Below are 17,335 nucleotides of genomic sequence, written 5' to 3'. Positions count from 1 at the left end.
TGGGGGAGGGTTGGAGAAGAAGGAAAAAAAAAAAAAAACAGGGGAAGGGGGGTGTGAACGAGAGAAAAAAGAGAGGGAAAGAGGGGATGGTGTGTAATGAAATGAGGGTATTTTGGTAATGGGTTGGGTGTGTGTTGAGAGGTTTTGAATTTGAGGTAAGTGTGTGGGGTGCGTAAGAGAAAAAAAGAGAAAAAGGGTGTGCAAAAAGAAAAAAAGGGGTGTGCAAATAGCAGCCCTCTTACATATTCATGCCGTCAATTTTCCTCCATTTTCTTTCGAATATTCAGAGATACCGTATGAACCTCCAATAATCCAATTCCAACAGATTTCCAAGTCCTACTCTCTCTACCAAAAGTCTCTCTCCGGTGTTCAACAGTCAACCCCATACCAAACCCATCATCACCTTCCTTAAATTCCTTTTCTATTTCTTTTTCCGTAACGAGAGACAAGATAGGACGTTCTTTTCCTCCGTATAGCTGACGTGGCGTGATCTGAATCGTTGAATATTTTTCAACAGTCAGATTGAATGAAAGCCTAGTTTTCCTGGTAGAGGATCAACAAGGCGGTTAGAAACCCGTTTGAAAATGCTCTAAAACGTATGGAGAAAATGACAATCGACAAGGTAATAAAGAATTGATTGGTCTGATGGTGACATCATGGTGTCGAATCTTCTGAATGAGTGTTTTTCTTTTTCTGGAGTGAGTGGGATTTCGAGTGATGTGTGATTTAGTATCGGTGGTAGCTGTAGCTCTGCCTCTGAAGTTCAGTGGGTCTCGGAAATTATGGCCGAAACAGAAGCAACAAGAAGAGCTACTCTGGTTTTCGCTGTTAATGGGGAGAGGTTTGAGCTCCCAACTGTCGACCCTTCAACTACTTTGCTTGAGTTCTTGCGTACCCAGACTCGCTTCAAAAGTGTCAAGCTCAGCTGTGGCGAAGGTCCTCTTTCTCTCTATATACATATGTGTGTGTGTCTTTGTGATTGGTGTAATTTCGTTTCTGGGTCAGAGTGATTGGTGTGTTTAGTTTCCTCTATGTTGAACTTGAGTGTGTTATACAGTTGTACTGGTCTTTTGACGTATTAGAGGATATGGGTTTTGTTTGTGTCTGCTCTGATGTGTATATATATGCAAATAGAAAGGTTCATTTGAAGGCTTTGTCTGAGTGCTGGTTAATGCTTGTTGATGTAACTGTACTCTTTTTTCTAACTGAGGAAAAGAAAAAGTAGGTCATATTCTGAATTTTGGTGTATTATCTAAAATAATGTTGCAGTAAGTTATTGTAAACCAAAGTAAAAGGCTTCTTTTATGCTGATGAGTCTGTAATTTCAGGCTTTGCAGTAATAATCTTTCTATTTCTTGTTATAAATTGTGTTTGCTAACCTTTTAACATTCTTATTATGTCTGATTATGAATTATCCCCAGAAAGTTGGAGACGGTTTAATAAGCTTAAAAATATGGTTGCAGGTGGTTGTGGTGCTTGTGTTGTGCTACTGTCCAAGTACGACCCTGTTCTTGACAAAGTGGAAGATTTTACTGTAAGTTCATGTCTCACACTACTTTGCAGCATAAATGGATGCTCGATTACAACATCTGAAGGCCTTGGAAATAGCAAAGATGGGTTCCACCCAATTCACCAAAGGATTGCTGGTTTCCATGCTTCTCAATGCGGCTTTTGCACTCCCGGCATGTGTGTTTCACTCTTTGGAGCTCTTGTCAATGCTAATAAGACCAATCGAGAGGAGCCCCCTCCTGGCTTCTCCAAGCTGACTGTTTCTGAAGCTGAAAAGGCTATTGCAGGAAACCTCTGTCGTTGTACTGGGTATCGATCAATTGCTGATGCCTGCAAGAGTTTTTCAGCTGATGTTGATATGGAGGATTTGGGGTTCAACTCTTTTTGGAGAAAGGGAGACAGTAAGGAAGTAAAGATAAATAATTTACCTCTATATAACCGTAATGGTGAGATTTGTACATTTCCTGAGTTTTTAAGAAATGAAATCAGGTCTGCTACGCATTTGGATCCTAAGAGATATGGTTGGTACAATCCTGTTAGTGTTGAGGAGCTTCAAAGCTTATTAAAAGAAACTGATTTGAATAATAAAAGTGAGATGAAATTAGTTGTTGGTAACACAGGGATGGGTTATTACAAAGAGCTAAAAGGCTATGACAGATACATTGATCTCAAAAATGTTCCCGAACTATCAATGATTAGGATGGACCGAACAGGGGTTGAGATTGGAGCAGTTGTAACAATCTCTAAGGTTATTGAAGCTTTAAAGAAAAACAGCAAAGTTGAATTTCTCTCGAGAGGTGAGGTAGTGTTTAAAATAATTTCCGATCATATGGAGAAAATTGCTTCAGGGTTTGTCAGAAATACAGCTAGTATTGGAGGGAATTTGGTGATGGCACAAAGAAAATGCTTTCCTTCAGATATTGCTACAATACTTCTTGCTGTGGATTCAACAGTAGATATAATTAGTGGTACTAGATCTGAAATGATTATGTTGGAGGATTTGCTGAAAAGACCTCCATTGGATCCCGAAAGTGTACTTCTAAGTGTTAAAATCCCAAATTGGGATGCTGTTAGAAAAGTTTCTCCAGAAACCAACACCATGATGCTGTTTGAAACCTATCGAGCTGCACCCAGACCGCTAGGAAACGCATTGCCTTACTTAAATGCTGCCTTCTTGGCTGAAGTTTCTTCATGTAATACTTTTACTGGAATTAGGGTAGATCACTGTTGTCTGTCTTTTGGTGCTTATGGGACTAAACATGCAATTAGAGCAAGAAAGGTTGAGGAATTTTTAACAGGAAAATTGCTGAGTGCTGGTGTTTTGTATGAAGCTATTAAATTAGTAAGAGCTACTGTGGTTCCTGAAGAAGGCACTATGGCTCCTGCTTACAGGTCAAGCTTGGCTAGCGGTTTTCTATTTGAGTTCTTTAGTCCCTTTATTGACAGTGAAGCTGAAATTTCTGATGGTTTCTTGGAATATACTTTGTTGGCCAAGGCTTCCAAGCCAAAAAAGAACCAAAGTTATAATGATAAGATTCCATCTGTTCTAGCATCTGCTAAACAGGTGCTCAATTCAAGTACAGAGTATTATCCAGTTGGTGAGCCAATTACAAAATCTGGGGCTGCCATCCAAGCTTCAGGTTCGTTATTATTTACATGATTATGAGGATGTCAAATTACTAGTATCCTTTTTTTGGTCTCTTTGATGCTAATGGTGATATATTTGTTTTAAACTTATTACTCACATTTAAGGTATGAAGATATAGAAAAATTTAAATCTTCAGTCTCTGGGCTTAGGTTATATTTTGTTGCTAGAAAAAATCTCCTTTCCCTGTGCGTGTGTTTTTTTGTTTTTCATTTGTCCTTTTTCTTCGCTGTCTCTATCTGCTATTCTGTTAGTTTGGAAAGCTTTGGGGTTAATTGTGGGCTTTGGTTTTTGTTTGCACAGAAATAGTATATTTATGTGTAATCAGTGTTTTTTTTGTATTTCTGGGGTGGACTTCTTGTCCACTGTTATGTTATTTTATTGTTTATAGCAATAAACAATAAACAATATCCCTCCCCCCCTCCCCCCACTCTCCTTTTAAAATTAAAAACATTTTATCCATGATATAATTTCTAAACAGACCTTTTTAACAATCATTCTGTCCCTAGCTTTTGTACCAAGTTGGGTTTGACCCTAGCTTTTGTTACCAAGCTGGATTTATGTTTCATCCAGCCAAGAAACAGTGGATTGGAATGACTTTAATATTTCTTTTATGATCCGTGACATCCGTCTCATGATTAGTTTTGATTGAACTGACCGCATATCTTTTCCATTTAGTTTTTATAATTTCTTGGGTTTATTGCTTCACGCTCTTGACAGCTAAAGTGCTTATCTCATTCATGCCAATCAACATGTAGGTGAGGCTGTGTATGTAGATGACATTCCGTCACCAATAAATTGCTTGCATGGAGCATTCATTTATAGCACAAAGCCTTTGGCACGGGTGAAGGGAATCAAATTCAAAACTAAACCACATCCAGATGGAGTTTTTGCAGTCATATCTATTAAAGATATCCCCAATGGCGGGGAAAACGTGGGAGCTAAGACTGTATTTGGTTGTGAACCTCTTTTTGCTGATGACCTTACTCAATGTGCTGGTCAGCCCCTTGCTTTTGTGGTAATTCCATGATTCCATTGTTATCATCTAGCAATCTTGTTGTTTGAATAAATGTAAAATATTTATAAATAAATAAATGGGGGCGGATTCATGGCATCCTATTTTTTACACAAATTTTGACACAAGTTTTCAATAGGGCCCACTCCATATAGGATTTCAACGATCCAAACCGTCTTATCTTTTAGTTCTCTATTAAAGGATTATCCTTGCAAAAAATTAGGTAAATCGGAAACTGTTTACCTACAAAGATTAAGTGGTCAACAAAATAAACACTTGAAATGTTGACCATTTAATCTTTGTAGGTAAACGGTTTCCGATTTACCTAATTTTTGGCAAAGATGATCTTTTAATGGAGACCTACAAAATAGACGGTTCGGATCGTTAAACTTCTATATGGAGTGGGCCCCATTGAAAACTTGTGTCAAAAATAGGATGTCATGGATCCTTCTCCTAAATAAATTATATACAAATACATTTTCTTCCTTATGAGCATTCTGTTTCTGACTTACTCATCAAAAGAACTTTTTTAGGTTGCGGATACACAGAAACATGCAGATTTGGCGGCAAACATTGCGGTGGTTGATTATGAAATGGAAGATATAGAGCCACCAATTCTATCTGTAGAAGAGGCTGTTAACAGATCTAGTTTTTTTGAGGTTCTTCCTTTCTTATACCCAAAACAGGTTGGTGATATATCAAAAGGAATGGCTGTAGCTGATCAGAAGATTATTTCTGCTAAGGTACTTGTCATCTATATGTCATTCTTTGTTTCCCAGCCCCTTTGTACTCTTTCCTGCTCTTCTAATTTGAATTTAGGATATTCAACTTTTCTTGTTAGATTTATATATATATATATGTACATATACAGAAAAAGAATTTATGATCTTTGCTTACCTTACTGTCAGATCAAACTTGGTTCACAATACTATTTCTACATGGAGACACAAACTGCCCTTGCTGTACCAGATGAAGACAACTGCATGGTGGTTTACAGTTCAAGTCAGTGCCCTCAGTTTTCTCACTCTGTCATTGCAAAGTGTCTTGGTATTCCTGAAAATAGTGTGCGTGTAATTACAAGAAGGGTTGGAGGGGGCTTTGGTGGAAAGGCCATAAAAGCCATGCCTGTGAGTATTAGCTGCAGGAATATTTATATTCCATCTTTTTGAGTAAATTTACTAAATTATAATTGAGGGCTTCCAATTTTAAGTGTACATTAAATATTTGTTATTACTGTAGAAATGAGTATGATATTTCAACAGATAAGCAAGCAGTTTCCTTTGAAGATAAAAAAAAAAAAAAAAAAAAAAAAAAAAAAATTTACTCTAAAGAAAATCTTTCAATTGTTTTTGAGTTTACGAGTAAATTGATTTATTCAGCAGCCAAACGTAACCCAAACATCTGATAATGTTTTCATCTAGAAAAATGGTATGATTGACTCCATTACTACTCGCAGAAAATATCTAGTTGTTTTCTTCCATTTTGTGTAATATGATTACAAGTAACAAGGAAAAGAGAAGTTGGGGTTCTAGATTATTCTTAGTTGAGATGGTTCTTTGGAGATTCTAAATAGTCTGAATCCACCACTAGTTAACCTAGGACAAAACTAATTTAAATCTCACTGAGCTAGATAGACATAGAATTTTTAGTCTTTCTATGTTGGGTTTTTTGATGTTAAAAACTTTTCATGAGACTTTTTTCTTTCCAATGTTAAACTACTAATGTTTCCCATGTTTATGATAATTTAATGATTTGATTCCCTTCGTATAATGGAAGTTTTTTCTGCTATTCTGATATTTTAGGTTGCAACAGCATGCGCACTAGCAGCACACAAATTACACCGCCCTGTCAGGATGTATTGCAATCGCAAGACTGATATGATAATGGCAGGAGGAAGGCATCCCATGAAGATAACTTATACTGTGGGATTCAAGTCTGATGGGAAGATTACAGCCTTAAAGCTTTATATATTGATTGATGCAGGGATGTCCCCAGATATAAGTACAATAATGCCACTCAATGTTCTGGGTGCACTTAAGAAGTATGACTGGGGGGCTCTGTCTTTCGACATAAAGGTATGCAAAACAAACAATCCCAGTAGGTCTGCTATGCGGGCCCCTGGAGAAGTGCAGGGTTCATTTATTGCTGAAGCTGTAATTGAACATGTAGCATCTACCCTTTCCATGGAAGTGGATTATGTGAGAAACATAAATCTTCACACGTATGACAGCCTTAATTTATTTTATGAGGATAGTGCAGGTGAACCTCTAGAGTATACTTTACCTTTGATTTTGGACAAGTTGGCCACATCTTCAAGCTTTAACCAAAGGAATGAGATGGTAAAGGAATTTAATAGGTGTAATAAATGGCGGAAAAGAGGAATTTCTCGAGTACCCATAGTGCATCAAGTGCAATTGAGACCAACTCCTGGGAAAGTAAGCATTCTAAGTGATGGGTCTGTTGTTGTTGAAGTTGGAGGAATTGAACTAGGTCAGGGGCTCTGGACTAAGGTAAAACAGATGGCTGCTTTTGCTCTTGGTTCAATTCAGTGTGATGGTAGTGGAGATCTTTTGGATAAAGTACGAGTGGTACAATCTGATACATTGAGCTTAATTCAAGGGGGATTTACTGCTGGGAGTACTACATCTGAGTCAAGCTGCGAGGCAGTTAGATTATGCTGCAATATCTTGGTTGAGAGGCTAGCTCCTCTCAAGGAAAGTTTGCTGGAGCAAATGAGCTCTATTAAATGGGAGATGCTTATTGAACAGGTATTCCATTTGGATTTAATGTTGCTTCACTTTTTTTAGTTTTTATTTTTTCTTTTTATAAATGAATTCAGTTCAATTGAATTTTATTTTTTATTAATTTATCTATCCTTATTATTATTATTGAGAGAGCCCTTTTTGCCAAATTGATGTAGAATATGTTTGTCAATTATACCCTTCTTACTTCATAAAATTTTAATAATAGGTTTAAAAATTAAGGATGATGTAGTAATTACATTACCCCACTTCTAATTCTAACCTCTCACTTGCTCCCACATACCACAAATTCTCTCTTCCTATGCAACATTCCACCACATTTCTACTACAAGTTACACTATATTCCACACGTATTGTGTGTGTATAATCTATCTAGCTTATAAGTAATGAAAACCTGCCATGCCACTCCAACAAAAAAAAAAATGGTAATAAATACATTTATGATTACTACTAAATCATATTCTATTTCTTTATATATTTATAAAGAGAAGTTATCTCAAATTTGTTAATCAATCAAGAGATCACACACCTGAATCTGGAAGTACCTGAGAAACTCCAAATAAAGATAACATATAACTCCACTTCTAAGCCACCAGACAGAAGTCACAGAATAACAGAAGATGAGCCACAGATTCAAATGAGCTCTTGTAAACAAAAAAATTATTAATCAAAATTCAAAACCTTTCTCTCTCTCTCTCTCTCTCTCTCTCTCTCTCTCTCTCTCTCTCTCTCTCTCTCTCTCGTCTGCCCAGATCTGAGCGCCTACCTGGAGGCCAGCGACTGGGTCGAGGTATGAGCTCTGAGGTCGGCCGGCAACTAGGCAAAGATGGTAGCACTGGCAAAGAAAAGGAGAGGGGAAGAGAGGGAAGGAGAGGGAGAGAGAAAAAGAGAGGGAGAAGAGAAAGAGGATGGAGAGAGAAGGGAGGACGACCGGAGGCTGGGTGGGCTTGTGTCCGAAAGAGGAGCCGGTGGCGGCTAGGTGGGTGCGGCAGGAATTTCCTGTTTTTTTTTTTTTTTTTTTTTGAGTTTTTAAATTTTTTTTATAATTAGATTTTAGAAATAAGTTTTAAAATAAATATTATTTATTAATTGTACTCATGGACAAAATGAGAAATTTGGGAAAAAAATTTCAAATTTAACATAAAATGTAACGGTAGGTGCCACTTTGGCACCTATGTGAAAGTATGGGTGGTTAATTGTAAATTTTTTTTTTTTGGGTGGTATTTGTGCACACCCCCTATAGTCTGGGTGGTATTAGTGCAAAAATGCCTAATTTTAACTAAATCCCTAGACTTGAAATCATTCCTCCCAAATGGGCCCTTAGCTTTCTACTAATGATATTTCACAGCAGCTTCTCTTTATTTCTTTTGAAAGCCACAGCAATGACAACATTTCTTTAACTTGCATTTTCTTATAAGATTTGCAAATTGATATATGTTGTCTCTGTCATTATCATTCTTCTTTGAAAATGCAGGCATACATGCAAGCTTTGAACTTATCAGCAAGCTCTTTCTATTCCCCTGATTTTACTTCCATGCACTACCTTAACTATGGTGCTGCAGTGAGTGAGGCAAGTTTGTCTTTAGCAATCTTTCTGATTCCTCGTATTCTTTTCTGATAGTAGTTCTTCTTCTGAAGTTGTAGCTACGCTGGTTGAATATTCAACTAACCTCAGGGCATAGATGCAGCTTACCGTATTGTAGAGCAAGTCATAATGCAATATCATATTCAGTATGAATATCAATTACTATCAATTAAAGATTCTGCAGTGATAAGAATGAAACTATCTGGTCACAGGTGGAGGTAAATCTTCTAACTGGAGAAACCAGAATTTTGCGATCAGACATCTTATACGATTGTGGTCAGAGTCTCAACCCTGCTGTGGATTTAGGACAGGTTAGCACGATGATGAGGCTTACATACTACTCAAGTTCAATGTTTAGTCGGGTCTTATTTATAGTCTACAAGCTATATGTTGTTGCAGTCAAATGTATATGATCGTATATGGGGAAACAAGGGGACAGAATTGACCTGGAAGAATTTTTCATATTCTTTATGGTAGTATTCACTGGCTTGTGGTCTATGCGGTTTTATAACATTTATGATTACATGTCGGTTCTTGCAGATTGAAGGTGCTTTTGTTCAAGGAATTGGGTTTTTCATGCTTGAAGAATACCTGACAAACTCTGATGGATTGGTGGTCGCTGAAGGTACATGGACATATAAGATTCCTACAATAGACACCGTACCCAAACAGTTCAACGTGGAAATACTGAATAGTGGACATCACAAGAAACGCGTTCTCTCTTCAAAAGGTATGTCATTCAAATTTTTTTTTGAAATTGTTCTTGTTATTAACATACCATGCCTGGAACACTTGTAAGCATCTCAAAGTTCAAAAACATATCTAATTATGCTGGAGAATTGGGTGTTACAGAAATTGAAATATAAAAAAAGAGAATGTAATTGTATGTATATAAACAAGAAAATTATAATTTCCTCGATCTGTAGCTGTCAAGGTTTTAAATCGCTAACGCGTAGAGCGACGCGTTTTGGGTTAAGCTTTATGAGGCGCAAGTTTTTTGAGACTCGAATATTTATAATAAAAATAAATATAATAATTTAGCAAAAAATAATAATAAAAGTCATTCAACTATAATACTAAACTAAAATTATAGAAATCCAAACATGATCGTATAAAGATCATTAACAATCACAAAAAACAAAAGAAAATACACTTCATTCATTCCACTCATCCTCATCATCAAGAAGAGCACCACCCAAGCTATCATCTTAAGATTTAGTACTATCATGGTTGTTGTCTTCTTCATTCAATGGATGAAAGTGAGATTCATAATGCAAATGCACGTTCATGAAATTCAAATCATCTTCTTCAACAAGCCTCCCCTTTCTTGGGGCCTTTCTTTTCCCTCTATCTAGGTTGCATAAGAATGGAATATGGTGTTAAAAGACCAGCTGATGTTAAGGTGAAAAACTAAACACCCACTCCAAAAACCACACAACATGTATCTTCCTCCCTCATCTGGTTTGGTCCATTTCCAAGCAAAATCTTTCTCATTTAAAAAAATACAACACAAAAAAGTACCTGGGTTATCCGAAAATTCCCAAAATTTAGTTGTTTTGATGCAGAAAGTTGAAGATTCTTCTTGTAGAGGTGTCGAAACTTCAAAGATTATACATTTTATTGATGAGCTCCTGCAAATTTTGGGAAATTTTGGGTTAATAGCCTCTAGGGTTCTTATGTTTTTTAGAGAGGGATATTTGAAGATGGAGGTATCGGGTGAATCAGGGATATGTGTGAAAAATAGAGAGAGAAAAGAGTTTTGCTGGTTTTAAAAGTCAGGGAGCAAAACTACGTCGTTTTGAGTGTTTTGTTTTGTTTTTTTTAAAACCCAGCAGAATATCCAATTTAGCGTAAGCCTCAACGAAAAAGCGTAAGCTTTGATGCGAGGTGTACGCTAAATGGGAAAAAAGCGAAGCAAACTGCGCTTCGTCAAAAAAACCATATGCTCCGCCATGAGGCGCGCCTGACGTGCGCTTTTTAAAACCTTGGTAGCTGTTATTAATATTTTAAAAGATGAGGCAGATGTGCGCCTTGAGGTGCGAATGGAAAGGAGGAGGCAGTGGAATGGCTCAGGCATCCCTGTGTTTAGCGGCGGTCCATGAAGGCGTTAGCCTCATGGCTCTTGCCATAGGTGCACGTTAAATGTTCTATATTTGATGATAGGCTTGTATAATGTGCTATATTTACTATAGGCTTTTTAGCACTAATACCATCCAAGACGATAGAGGGTGTGCAGATTCACCACCAAAATTTTTTATTTTTTATTTTTTATTTCTTTACAATTAACCACCCAACTTTCACTAGATGTGACAATGTGGCACCTATAGTCACATTTTCTATTAATTCTTAAATTTTTGTCCCAAACTTCCCATTTTGTCCTTGAGTATAATAAAAAAAATCATTTTAACAAGTATTTCTATATAATTATACTCCCAAATCTTTTTTTTATAAAGTGTCTAATTTAAATTGTTCTTCTTTTTTTATGGGGCAGTTCTTTTTTTTCTACAAACAAAAAAATTGAAAATAAAAAGAAGAAAAACAAAAATTGTTTTTTATTTTTTATTGTTTATTTTTTATTTTTTTTTTATGAATTTATGAAAGGCTTTTTTGCACTAATAGTCTAATACCACCCATATGATAGGGGGTGTGCACAAATAGCATCCAGAATTTTTTTTTTTTGAAAAATTACCACCCATATTTTGCAAAGGGTGCTAATTTGACACCTACATCAACTTTTCTATTAAATCCTAAACTTTTTTTTTTTTTTCTAAACTGCCTATTTTGTCCTTGAATAGAATTTAAAAATTAAATCTTATTCAAAAGTATTTCTAATTAATTTTTGTAATGAAATATATTTTGCACTTAAGTTAAATTAAAAACAAAAAAAGTTTAAAAAACATTAACAAACCAAAATGGTATGTTAAAGCTGTTTTTTGTTAGTAAAATTTGATTTAATCAAAACTAAAAGTAGATTTTAACCAAACAAAAATCAGATACTAAAATTAATTTGGTTTTGGTTGATTAACCAAAAGCATTAATCAACCAAAATCAAATATTAAACCAAAAGTAAAATTGGACAAAAAAAAAAAACTCAGATTCATCCCTACCCCACCACCCTCTAGTCCTTCTCAGCCACCCACTACGCCGCCGGCCGAATCACTGGCTACCCCTCCTTTCCCTTCTCCTCTCTCTCTCTCTCTCTCTCTCTCTCTCTCTCTCTCTCCCACATCTTCCCCTTTTCTCTCTTCCCGTCCTCCTCTTTTATTGGATTTCTCTCTCTCTGGTAGCGGTGGCACTAGAATTTGGTGGGCCTCGGTGTCGGCCGGATCTCTCGCTCTTTCCTCCTCCTCCCTCCTCCCTCCTCCCTCCTCCCTTCTTCCTCCCACCTACCCCAAGCCAAATCAGCCCCATGCACATATCCGACACCCCTTCCTCACCGTCGCCAGCCGGGAATTAACCCCTCATCCCCCCCCAAATCAGCCACCCTTCTTCTCCCTCTATTTCTTTCTTTCTTTCTTTCTCTCTCTTTCTATCTCTATCTATATCTCTATCTCTAGATCTCTCTCTCTCCTCCCCTATCCTTGATCAGCCCCACCCCTAGATCTAACCCCCCTCTGGCGCCGGCCAACGAAACCCCATTCCACTTTCTCTCTCTCTCTTCCATGGCTGCAATTGGGTGGGGAAGATGAATTTTTTAAATTATTTTTTATTTGAATAAACTTTAAATTTTACTTTTTTTTTTATTATAAATAGTTATTGGGGTCAAGTAAGTAAATTGGTGGCTTTACTTACAAGAGTTTTTTTTTTTTTTTTTTTTTTTTTTCAAAATGTTAAATACTTTTATCATATGAATTGACAGAAATACCCTTAAAACATAAAAATTAACGGAAGTGACTATAGGTGCCAAATTGGCACATATGTGAAAGAATAGGTGGTTATCTGCCAAAATTTTTTTTATGGGTAGTATTTGTGCACATCCGCTATAGTATGGGTGGTATTAGTGCAAAAAAAACCTTTATGAAACAAAATTGTTCAATCGACATAATTTTGCCTCTAAATTAGATTAGAAAATAAAAAATGTGCTCGATCTTAATACTATGTTATTAGTATTAAGTATATCTTAACATTTTAAAGAATGGCCTTAGTATTAAGTATAAGAGAAATTTGCACAAATACCACATGTACTTTGGGGTCTGTGTGCAATCACCACCCAAAAAAAAAAAAAAATTAGTCCACCACCTCCATCCATTTTTCTATTAAATCAAACAAAATATTTTCAAAATTTCCCAATTTGCCCTTAAATAAATTAAAAAATTGAAATCTTATTAAAATAAAAAAAATGTTTATTTTACTTTGAAAGCAAATTAAAATTTAAATACTAAAAAAAAAAAACCATCAGCAACCCCACATCGCCCACCACCTCCTCCTCCCCTAGCCCTTCTTCATCCCTTCCACTCAGACAGTCCTACCGCTGGCAACCTCCCCCTCCCAATCTATTTCTTTCTTTCCCTCCTCCTCCTCTCTCTCTCTCTCTCTCTCTCTCTCTCTCTCTCTCTCTCCCCCTTTCTCTCTCTCTGTCTCTCTCAATTTGGACCTCTTCACGCCAATCACCAACTGTCATCTCACATCACCGCCGGTCCTTTTAAACTCGAAGAGGTTAGATTTGCAAAAACCCAAGCAATCAGGTGGTTGCCTTACGCCGGAGAACAGCCAAACGGCCTCTTCCATTTTGTCTGTATTTGAATCCGCGTCGGGAAAGAGAGAGAGAAAAGAAAGAGAGGAAGAGGGGAAGAAAAGGAAGGATAGGGAGGGGTCAAAGGACTAGCTATGGTCATTGGCGGTTGGTTTGTTGGGGTGGAAGTAGACCTGGAAATATCCTATCCGACCAGTTAACACGACACGAAATGACAAGAAAAATTCAGTGTTTAGGCTGAGGCTTATCGTGTCGTGTTGAAATTGTGTGGACCTTTTAGTGACCCGTTAATTTTCGTATTGTGTTCGTGTTGACCCGCGAAACCCGTTAAGAAATAAATATATTTTATTTGGTTTTTCTTATGATATTAATCATTTAATTTGCACATTTTTTATATTTTCTTATGTATAATGTTAAAACTATACATTTATGGAATAAAATGTATTTATTTATATAATAAAGAATTAATAAAGTATTTTTGCAATTTAAATAGTTACTGTCCCACAGTAAATGATTTGTCACTGCCAAACAGTAGTAATTAATAATTAATTATCACTAATCAACTTCTTATCCCAGCATCCGAACCCCATCCTCTCTCTCTCTTCCCTTAAGTTTCTCTTTCCTCTCTCCCCCGCCCCATCCCCTCCCCGCATTCTCTCTCTCTCTCTCTCTCTCTCTCTCTCTCTCTCTCTCTCTCTCTCTCTCTCTCTCTCTCTCTCTCTCTCTTCCTCTCTCTGTCTGTCTGGAAACACATCCCAGCTCCCACTGCCTCTCCTCACTTTCTCTCTCATCTCTCTCTGTCTCTCCTCGCCCCTACCCAGCTCCTAACCAGCCGAAACCCCACATCTCCCCCAACTTCGACCGCCGCCCTCCCCCTGACAACCACATCTCCCCCCGAAACCCAATCCCCAAAGCCACCGAGATTTTGGTAGAGGACTGGCTTGGTACCGATTTTTTGCAACTGGGCCAGGTGGTTCAATGGGTTCTAGATCTGAAAAAACCCTAAAATGTATTTACTTATGTAATATATTTTAAATTTAAATTTTTTGTTGAAAAAATGTATTTTTTTTTTTAACGGGTAAAACGGGTCGAGTCATATGATCAAAAGCTCAATCTAAACTAGTTTGATTGCTTGATCAATGAATTCGAAATCAGGTTTTTTGGGTAAGTATCAACTCGTCTTGATTTGGGTTGTCATGTTGTATACAATTAGAAAGTGAGTAAATAGATGCAATTGTTGGGTAGTCAGCCTCACTGTCTTTAAAGAATGACAATGAATGGATGTGAAATGTTACAAGCACCTACCCTGAGCAAAAACTATAATAGACCATTTTACTGGAGATCTGGAGAAAGAGACAGAGTAGAGAGAGAGACAGAGACAGAGAAAGAGAGAGAGAGAGGAAGAGAGAAATAAAGGGAGCAGTGGAGAGAGAGAGAGAGAGAGAGGAATAAAGAGAGAAAGAGACAGAGAGGAAGAGAGAAATAGAGGGAGCGGTGGGTTGTCGCCAGCGTGGTTGGGGCGGAGTGAGGAGAGGGGTATGATCTGCATCTCCCTCTTCAATATTTTAACTTGTTTTTTATATTTTTTTGTTTTAATCTTTTATGTTTTTGTTTTTAATTTTAATTTTGTTTAGTTTTAATCTTTTTCAATTCTAATATTTTATTTTAATGTTAAACTTTTAAATCTTTAGTTTTAATATTTTTTAAGTTAGAAATAGAATTAAAATTTTATTTAATATTTTTTTGGTCTGAAAAAAGAAATATAAGAAAAGACCAAATTATCCCTAATTTGGACGGGGTATTAAACGGTATTGACGGTTTGTCCCAAAACAACACAAACTGTAACTATGTGTACTATAATAATACAAACTCAAACGTATGTCCTAAAATAAGATTAACTCCAAAATATGTGTCATGTATGAACAATTTTCCCTAAAAAATATTTTGGGTGGTGATTGCACACAAGGTGTAGGCAAAATTTTTCGTTTTTTTGGGTTCCCGAAATTTTAACACAACCAACAAAAAATCGTCAAGATTTCGTCAATTTCGTCGAAATTTCCATATTTTCTGAATTTCAGCGAGATTTTCGGCAGTGGGATTTTTAGGAGATCGATGGAGAAAGAGAGAGACTGGGTTTTGGGAGGAGCTGAGGCCATGGAGAGAGGAAGAGAAGAGGGGCTGGGTTTTCGGTGGGTTTCGGCGGCAGGGTCGAGATGACGGTGAGGGTGGGTTGGTGAGAGAGAGAGAGGCAATGGGGGTGGGAGTCTGTGGAGAGAAATGAAAGAAAGGAGGAAGAAAAAGAAAAAAGAAAAAAGCAAAAGGGGAGTGGTCTGTCGGGAGCAGTTTTGACTTTTGGGGAAAAAAATGAAAAAGATGAGAAAGAGAAAGAGAAGTCACGGGAGAAAGAAAATGAAGGAAAGAAAAAAAAAACAAAGGTTTAGGGTTGATTGGAGTTTGGGGTCTTTGGCAATTGGAAAGAAAAAATAGGTTTGGAGTTTCGTTTGGCCGTTTTGGGGTTTCGTATAATTGTTTATAAATCCTAAACCAATAAACGTTAATACATTTCTATCACTTAAAAAGAAGTCATTTTTATGTAATTATTAATTAGTGAACCATTTTTATTTAAAAGTATTTGCCTCCAACACGCATTATATTCATCTTATTGAATACTTATTTAATTCATGATTTAATATTATAATATAAATAAATTTGAGGTGTTATTTATATAATTATTAATTAGTGACCCATTTTTTTAACAGTATTTGTCTCCAGCGCGTCATTATATTTACCTTATATCACATGAAACCTACTATATAATTTGGTTTTTTCAATATTTTTTATCAATATAGTAGATAATATGTTAAATAAATATATGGTCAAGTTTCATTCAAAATTTCCGTATTTTGATAGCAATTTCCGTTGTTTTTGTCTAATTTAAAATTTCCGTTGAAATTTCTATTGAAAATTTCCTGAAAACCGAAATTTTACTCCTTGATTGCACATAAACCCTAAAGAACAGGTGGGATTTGTGCAAATTTATCTAAGTATGATAAGTAATAACTACTATATTTTCTTTGAGTATATTAAGAGGTCCAAATTTTTATTAATGATATAATATTGTTATACCAGTGTGCCCTTCCTTAATGGGGCTTAAGCTTATGTGAAACTTGGATTTATGAAATAGAGGCCTTTGTATGCTATCACAAAATGATGTCTAGCAAGTCTGATTTGAATATGTTTTGGTGCAGCTTCTGGTGAGCCACCATTACTTCTAGCGGTGTCAGTTCACTGCGCTACAAGAGCTGCTATTAAAGAATCCCGGAAACAGCTTGTTGAATGGGGCGGCAGTGTAGATGGATCTCCCTCAATGTTCCAGTTGGATGTTCCTGCTACCATGCCTGTTGTGAAGGAGCTATGCGGCCTTCAAGCTGTCGAGACCTACTTGGAATGCATTCAAGGCCGGCGCGCGCGGAAAAGAAAATGTGTATTGAACTCCAAATAAATAGCTACAACCCAAAGCAAGAGGGCTCCATTTTTTAGTTTTAATTTTTAACTACGAATAAATGATGGTTTGATTCAATTTGAAAATTTCTCTGTAGATTTTGTTTGGTGTTTTTTTCTGGTTGTTCTAAACTTGGTTTTGCAAAATTGTAACCCAATATGATTAAATTTGATTTTTTGGGTTATTGTAATGATTGTAACAAAAAAGAAAAAAAGTCATTGTAGTAAATTTTGTGGGTTATATGTACGAAATTATTATTATTATTTTTTTTTTTAATTTTTAGGCAGATAGAAGATGTTGATCACGGTGCCGACCATCAACATGTAATTCCCAAAATGCCACACTTATGTAAAACACATAATCCACTCGTCTAATACCCATCCTTCAAACTTATTCACTCAATATACTCGGTGTCTCAAACAATTGTTTTCAACTCTCAAGATGTATTTAAGTTCAAATTTAATTTATTCACCAAAATAAAAATCAAATTTTTATATTTACAACTTAAGTTGCAAATTTTGTATTTTCTATGGTTATTTCAATTGTTTGATGCATTATAATGACTTTATTTATTACTTGAATGATTTGAGAATACTTGACTTTCTTTTTTTAGTAAATAATTAT

The 17,335-nt window shown here is 36.2% G+C and overlaps 1 protein-coding gene across 1 annotated transcript; it reads left to right on the top strand.

The window, feature by feature from the left end:
• Positions 1 to 264: 264 nt before the first annotated feature.
• On the top strand, positions 265 to 17,035 carry AO1 (aldehyde oxidase 1). Its single transcript, XM_086234540.1, has 10 exons — positions 265 to 936; positions 1,464 to 3,149; positions 3,913 to 4,172; positions 4,703 to 4,912; positions 5,078 to 5,296; positions 5,972 to 6,937; positions 8,406 to 8,501; positions 8,729 to 8,827; positions 9,057 to 9,246; positions 16,458 to 17,035. Exons 1-10 carry the CDS (start codon positions 783 to 785, stop codon positions 16,709 to 16,711), a joined length of 4,134 nt encoding a protein of 1,377 aa, XP_086090666.1. The 5' UTR covers positions 265 to 782; the 3' UTR covers positions 16,712 to 17,035.
• Positions 17,036 to 17,335: the final 300 nt, after the last annotated feature.

This window comes from Dryas octopetala, chromosome 1, assembly GCF_963921425.1.
Source record: "Dryas octopetala chromosome 1, drDryOcto1.1, whole genome shotgun sequence".
Taxonomy (NCBI): Eukaryota; Viridiplantae; Streptophyta; class Magnoliopsida; order Rosales; family Rosaceae; genus Dryas; species Dryas octopetala.
The sequence above is the reverse complement of the archived record's forward strand: the minus strand, read 5'-3'. Positions and strand labels throughout refer to the sequence as shown.